The 7,640-nt window shown below is 40.8% G+C and overlaps 1 protein-coding gene across 1 annotated transcript; it reads left to right on the top strand.

The window, feature by feature from the left end:
• Positions 1–6,131: 6,131 nt before the first annotated feature.
• LOC116464879 (phosphatidylcholine translocator ABCB4-like) lies at positions 6,132–7,377 on the top strand (the record flags this gene model as incomplete). Its single annotated transcript, XM_032754256.2, has 2 exons — positions 6,132–6,337; positions 7,169–7,377. Coding segments are annotated over 2 exons (413 nt in total), but the record flags the coding sequence as incomplete, so codon positions are not given.
• Between the last annotated feature and the right edge of the window lie 263 nt (positions 7,378–7,640).

Here is a 7,640-nt window from a genome sequence, read left to right as displayed (position 1 = left end):
TTTTGTTGCCATTGCTTTTGGTGTTTTAGACATGAAGTCCTTGCCCATGCCTATGTCCTGAATGGTATTGCCTAGGTTTTCTTCTAGGGTTTTTATGGTTTTAGGTCTAACATGCAAGTCTTTAATTTATCTTGAATTAATTTTTGTATAAGGTGTAAGGAAGGGATCCAGTTTCAGCTTTCTACATATGGCTAGCCAGTTTTCCCAGCATCATTTATTAAATAGGGAATCCCTTCCCCATTGCTTGTTTTTGTCAGGTTTGTCAAAGATCAGATAGTTGTAGATATGCGGCATTATTTCTGAGGGCTCTGTTCTGTTCCATTGATCTATGTCTCTGACGTGGTACCAGTACCATGCTGTTTTGGTTACTGTAGCCTTGTAGTATAGTTTGAAGTCAGGTAGTGTGATGCCTCCAGCTTTGTTCTTTTGGCTTAGGATTGACTTGGAGATGCAGGCTGTTTTTTGGTTCAATATGAACTTGAAAGTAGTTTTTTCCAATTCTGTGAAGAAAGTCATTGGTAGCTTGATGGGGATGGCATTGAATCTATAAATTACCTTGGGCAGTATGGCCATTTTCACGATATTGATTCTTCCAACCCATGAGCATGGAATGTACTTCCATTTGTTTGTATCCTCTTTTATTTCATTGAGCAGTGGTTTGTAGTTCTCCTTGAAGAGATATTTCCGTCCCTTGTAAGTTGGATTCCTAGGTATTTTATTCTCTTTGAAGCAATTGTGAATGGGAGTTCACTCATGATTTGGCTCTCTGTTTGTCTGTGATTGGTGTACAAGAATGCTTGTGATTTTTGTACATTGATTTTGTATCCTGAGACTTTGCTGAAGTTGCTATCAGCTTAAGGAGATTTCAGGCTGTGACAATGGGGTGTTCTAGATATACAATCATGTCATCTGCAAACAGGGACAATTTGACTTCCTCCTTTCCTAATTTAATACCCTTTATTTCCTTCTCCTGCCTGATTGCCCTGGCCAGAACTTCCAGCACTATGTTGAATAGGAGTGGTGAGAGAGGGCATCCCTGTCTTGTGCCAGTTTTCAGAGGGAATGCTTCCAGTTTTTGCCCATTCAGTATGATATTGGCTGTGGGTTTGTCATAGATAGCTCTTATTGTTTTGAGATACATCCCATCAATACCTAATTTATTGAGAGTTTTTAGCATGAAGGGTTGTTGAATTTTGTCAAAGGCCTTTTCTGCATCTATTGAGATAATCATGTGGTTTTTGTCTTTGGTTCTGTTTATATGCTGGATTACATTTATTGACTTGCATATGTTGAACCAGCCTTGCATCCCAGGGATGAAGCCCACTTGATCATGGTGTATAAGCTTTTTGATGTCCTGCTGGATTCGGTTTGCCAGTATTTTATTGAGGATTTTTGCATCAATGTTCATCAAGGATATTGGTCTGAAATTCTCTTTTTTGGTTATGTCTCTGCCAGGCTTTGGTATCAGGACGATGCTGGCCTCATAAAATGTGTTAGGGAGGATTCCCTCTTTTTCTATCGATTGGAATAGTTTCAGAAGGAATGGTACCAGTTCCTCCTTGTACCTCTGGTAGAATTTGGCTGTGAATCCATCAGGTCCTGGACTCTTTTTGGTTGGTATGCTGTTGATTATTGCCACAATTTCAGAGCCTCTTATTGGTCTATTCAGAAATTCAACTTCTTCCTGGTTTAGTCTTGGGAGGGTGTATTTGTTGAGGAATTTATCCATTTCTTCTAGATTTTCTAGTTTATTTGCATAGAGGTGTTTGTAGTATTCTCTGATGGTAGATTGTATTTCTGTGGGATCGGTGGTGATATCCCCTTTTTCGTTTTTTATTGCATCTATTTGATTCTTCTCTCTTTTCTTCTTTATTAGTCTTGCTAGCGGTCCATCAATTTTGTTGATCTTTTCAAAAAACCAGCTCCTGGCCAGGCGCGGTGGCTCACACTTGTAATCCCAGCACTTAGGGAGGCCGAGGCGGGCGTATCCCGAGGTCAGGAGATCGAGACCACGGTGAAACGCCGTCTCTACTAAAAAAAATACAAAAAATTAGCCGGGCATGGTGGCGGGCGCCTGTAGTCCCAGCTACTCAGAGAGGCTGAGGCAGGAGAATGGCATGAACCCGGGAGGCGGAGCTTGCAGTGAGCCGAGATTGTGCCACTGCACTCCAGCCTGGGAGACAGAGTGAGACTCCGTCTCAAAAAAAAAAAAAAAAAAACCAGCTCCTGGATTCATTAATTTATTGAAGGGTTTTTTTGCATCTCTATTTCCTTCAGTTCTGCTCTGATTTTAGTTATTTCTAGCCTTCTGCTAGCTTTTGAATGTGTTTGCTCTTGCTTTTCTAGTTCTTTTAATTGTGATGTTAGGGTGTCAATTTTGGATTTTTCCTGCTTTCTCTTGTGGGCATTTAGTGCTATAAATTTCCCTCTACACACTGCTTTGAATGTGTCCCACAGATTCTGGTATGTTGTGTCTTTGTTCTCATTGGTTTCAAAGAAGATCTTTATTTCCACCTTCATTTCATTATGTACCCAGTAGTCATTCAGGAGCAGGTTGTTCAGTTTCCATGTAGTTGAGCAGTTTTGAGTGAGTTTCTTAATCCGGAGTTCTAGTTTGATTGCACTGTGGTCTGAGAGACAGTTTGTTATAATTTCTGTTCTTTTACATCTGCTGAGGAGAGCTTTACTTCCAACTATGTGGTCAATTTTGGAATAGGTGTGGTGTGGTGCTGAAAAAAAGGTATATTCTGTTGATTTTGGGTGGAGAGTTCTGTAGATGTCTATGAGGTCCACTTGGTGCAGAGCTGAGTTCAATTCCTGGATATCCTTGTTATCTTTCTGTCTCATTGATCTGTCTAATGTTGACAGTGGGGTGTTAAAATCTCCCATTATTATTGTGTGGGAGTTTAAGTCCCTTTGTAGGTCACTGAGGACTTGCTTTATGAATCTGGGTGCTCCTGTGTTGGGTGCATATATATTTAGGATAGTTAGCTCTTCTTGTTGAATTGATTCCTTTACCATTATGTAATGGCCTTCTTTGTCTCTTTTGATCTTTGTTGGTTTAAAGTCTATTTTATCAGAGACTCGGATTGCAACCCCTGCCTTTTTTTGTTTTCCATTTGCTTGATAGATCTTCCTCCCTCCTTTTGAGTCTATGTGTGTCTCTGCACGTGAGATGGGTTTCCTGAATACAGCACACTGATGGTTCTTGACTCCTTATCCAATTTGCCAGTCTGTGTCTTTTAATTGGAGCATTTAGCCCATTTACATTTAAAGTTAATATTGTTGTGTGTGAATTTGATCCTGCCATTATGATGTTAGCTGGTTATTTTGCTCTTTAGTTGATGCAGTTTATTCCTAGCCTTGATGGTCTTTACAATTTGGCATGTTTTTGCAGTGGCTGGTACCGGTTGTTCTTTTCCATGTTTAGTGCTTCCTTCAGGAGCTCTTTTAGGGAAGGCCTGGTGGTTACAAAATCACTCAGCATTTGCTTGTCTGTAAAGTATTTTATTTCTCCTTCACTTATGAAGCTTAGTTTGGCTGGATATGAAATTCTGGGTTGAATATTCTTTTCTTTAAGAATGTTGAATATTGGCCCCCACTCTCTTCTGGCTTGTAGAGTTTCTGCTGAGAGATCAGCTGTTAGTCTGATGGGCTTCCCTTTGTGGGTAACCCGACCTTTCTCTCTGGCCGCCCTTAACATTTTTTCCTTCAACTTTGGTGAATCTGACAATTATGTGTCTTGGAGTTGCTCTTCTCGAGGAGTATCTTTGTGGTGTTCTCTGTATTTCCTGAATCTGAATGTTGGCCTGCCTTGCTAGATTGGGGAAGTTCTCCTGGATAATATCTTGCAGAGTGTTTTCCAACTTTGTTCCATTCTCCCCATCATTTTCAGGTACACCAATCAGACGTAGGTTTGGTCTTTTCACATAGTCCCATATTTCTTGGAGGCTTTGTTTGTTTCTTTTTATTCTTTTTTCTCTAAACTTCCCTTCTCACTTCATTTCATTCATTTCATCTTCCATCACTGATACCCTTTCTTCCAGTTGATCGCATCAGCTACCGAGGCTTCCGCAATCTTTGTGTAGTTCTCGAAACTTGGCTTTCAGCTCCATCAGCTCCTTTAAGCACTTCTCTTCGTTGGTTATTCTAGTTATCCATTCGTCTAATTTTTTTTCAAAGTTTTTAACTTCTTTGCTATTGTTCTGAATTTCCTCCTGTAGCTCAGAGTAGTTTGATCGTCTGAAGCCTTCTTCTCTCAACTTGTCAAAGTCATTCTCTGTCCAGCTTTGTTCCGTTGCTGGTGAGGAACTGCATTCCTTTGGAGGAGGAGAGGTGCTCTGCTTTTTAGAGTTTCCGGTTTTTCTGCTCTGTTTTTTCCCCATCTTTGTGGTTTTATCTACTTTTAGTGTTTGATGATGGTGATGTACAGATGGGTTTTTGGTGTGGATGTCCTTTCTGTTTGTTAGTTTTCCTTCTACCAGACAGGACCCTCAGCTGCAGGTCTGTTGGAGTTTGCTAGAGGTCCATTCCAGACCCTGTTTGACTGGGTGTCAGCAGCAGTGGCTGCAGCGGATTTTCATGAGACCACAAATTCAGCTGTCTGATAGTTCCTCTGGAAGTTTTGTCTCAGAGGACGACCTGGCCGAGTGAGGTGTCAGTCTGTCCCTACTGGTGGGTGCCTCCCAGTTAGGCTGCTCGGGGGTCAGGGACCCACTTTAGGAGGCAGTCTGTCCGTTCTCAGATCTCCAGCTGTGTGCTGGTAGAACCACTACTCTCTTCAAAGCTGTCAGACAGGGACATTTAAGTCTGCAGAGGTTCCTGCTGAATTTTTGTTTGTCTGTGCCCTGCCCCCAGAGGTGGAGCCTACAGAGGCAGGCAGGCCTCCTTGAGCTGTGGTGGGCTCCACCCAGTTCGAGCTTCCTGGCTGCTTTGTTTACCTAAGCAAGCCTGGGCAATGGCGGGTGCCCCTCCCCCAGCCTCGCTGCCGCCTTGCAGTTTGATCTCAGACTGCTGTGCTAGCAATCAGGGAGACTCCGTGGGTGTAGGACCCTTTGGGCCAGGTGCGGGACACAATCTCCTGGTGTGCCGTTTTCCAAGCCCGTTGGAAAAGTGCAGTATTAGGGTGGGACTGACCCGATTTTCCAGGTGCCGTCTGTTACCCCTTTCTTTGACTAGGAAAGGGAACTCCCTGACCCCTTGCGCTTCCCGAGTGAGGCAATGCCTCGCCCTGCTTTGGCTTATGCACAGTGCACTGCACCAACTGTCCTGCACCCACTGTTTAGCACTTCCTAGTGAGATGAACCCAGTACCTCAAACGGAAATGCAGAAATCACCTGTCTTCTGTGTCACTCACGCTGGGAGCTGTAGACCGGAGCTGTTCCTATTTGGCCATCTTGGCTCCACCCCCCCATTTTTTAATCTTTTATACTGTATTTTTACTGTTCCTTTTCTATGTTTAGATATACACATACTTACCATTGTGTTACAACTGGCAGTATTCAGTATAGTAACATGCTGTATAGGTTCGTAGCCTAGGAGCAATAGGCCATACCACATAGCCTAAGTGTGTAGTACCTGATACCGTCTAGTTTTGTGTAAGTACTGTATAATATTTGTACAACAATAACATTGCCTAGTAATGCAGTTTTCAGACATATCCCAGTCATTAAGCAACGCATAATTGTAATTTGGTCCTTACTTGACCTTACATTGAATGATTTATATGTATTGTTTTTCTCTGTAGATTATAAATTCCTTTAGGGCAGGAGCAAAGCTGAATTCATTTTCATATTTTTCACAGTTTTCACAGCATATGCTCAGTAAATATTTAAGGGAATAAATAAGTTTGATAGGATAAACTAGTATCTACATGGATCATATGAACATTTGAAATTTAAAAAAAGACTTTGAAAGTATTTACATTTAATCTTTATAGGACTCCAATGACATCAGATTAACTGGCATTATAACAGTAGGAACTTGAAAATTTGCTCAACTTTCTATTGTAGAATACCATTGAGAATTAAAGTCACTAGTTTTCTAGTTTGATTTTGAAAATAAACACTCTGTTAAGTTGAAACAACGTTATAGGAACTGTTATTGACTCTAAATGTTTTTCTTGTAAATAGAACTGTCAACTGTTAAGCAACAGTTCATTCAACATCTTTATAACTTGGTTAACTTGCAGAAATACGAAACAAGAGTGGGAGACAAGGGGACTCAGCTCTCAGGAGGTCAAAAACAGAGGATTGCTATTGCCCGAGCCCTCATCAGACAACCTCAAATCCTCCTGTTGGATGAAGCTACATCAGCTCTGGATACTGAAAGTGAAAAGGTGTGTGTAGCCTCCCAACTTATGTCCTATTTAATTTATGAAATAGAAGGGATTTTGCTGTCAACCATGACAAAAACACACACAAGCACAGGGGGAAAAGCACAGAACGTTAGATAGTGTTTGTTTGTTTTTTATTTTTTTGAGACAGGGTCTCGCTCTGTTGCCTGGGCTGTAGTGCAGTGGCGCAATCCAGCTCACTGCAACCTCTGCCTCCCTGGTTCAAGCAATTCTCTTGCCTCAGCCTCCCAAGTAGCTGGGACTACAGGTGCCTGCCACTATGCCCAGCTAATTTTTGTATTTTTAGTAGAGACAGGGTTTCATTATGTTGGCCAGGCTGGTCTTGAATCCTGACCTCGTGATCCGCCTGCCTCGGCCTCCCAAAGTGCTGGGATTACAGGCGTGAGCCACCTTGCCCGGCTGATAGTGGTTATTTTGAAGTAATGGAATATTTTATTCTAAATTTTCTAAAATGATTATATATTTTATAAAGTAAAGCATTCAAAAGAAAACAGCTGTACAAATTACATTTTTAGCACATTAGGAATGAAAAACTGCAAAATACTCAAAAGGGAACTAGTTAAACAGAAGATTAGAAAATTTAAATACTTATGAATTTTTTTACAGCATGGGAACCCATTTGTGTTATATTTGAAAAGCAGAACATAACTATGTAGATTAAATGTTGATTATACAAAATACACATGCATAAAGTTCAAAGATTCTAAGATATTAGAAATTAAAAGTTGATTGGTAACATTTTCAAATTTACTTGAATGTTAAAACTAATTTATACAATTTTTAGGATAAGGTGTCTGTGTGATTTATCAATAGGTTGTCCAAGAAGCCCTGGACAAAGCCAGAGAAGGCCGCACCTGCATTGTGATTGCTCACCGCCTGTCCACCATCCAGAATGCAGACTTAATAGTGGTGTTTCAGAATGGCAGAGTCAAGGAGCACGGCACGCATCAGCAGCTGCTGGCACAGAAAGGCATCTATTTTTCAATGGTCAGTGTCCAGGCTGGGACACAGAACTTATGAACTTTTGCTACAGTATATTTTTAAAATAAATTCAAATTATTCTACAATTTTATCTGACTTGTAAAATAAGTGTCTGGCTTGTCATCATAAAACATAGGTATATCTTATTCTAGATCAATTTAGAAGACCCAATTTGGGGTTTATTACGGCATTTGAAATTTGAGAGTTAGAAGTGACACCTGTCTTGATGAAGTATTAAAACAACAGACTGGCTCTCCCTAAGTTATTAGAAACATCCAGAAAAAGAACAAAATTTAAGATAAGT

This window comes from Hylobates moloch, unplaced genomic scaffold, assembly GCF_009828535.3.
Source record: "Hylobates moloch isolate HMO894 unplaced genomic scaffold, HMol_V3 SCAFFOLD_2045, whole genome shotgun sequence".
NCBI classification, from domain to species: Eukaryota; Metazoa; Chordata; class Mammalia; order Primates; family Hylobatidae; genus Hylobates; species Hylobates moloch.
Note: the sequence above shows the minus strand (reverse complement) of the source record. Positions and strands in the feature narration are given on the sequence as shown.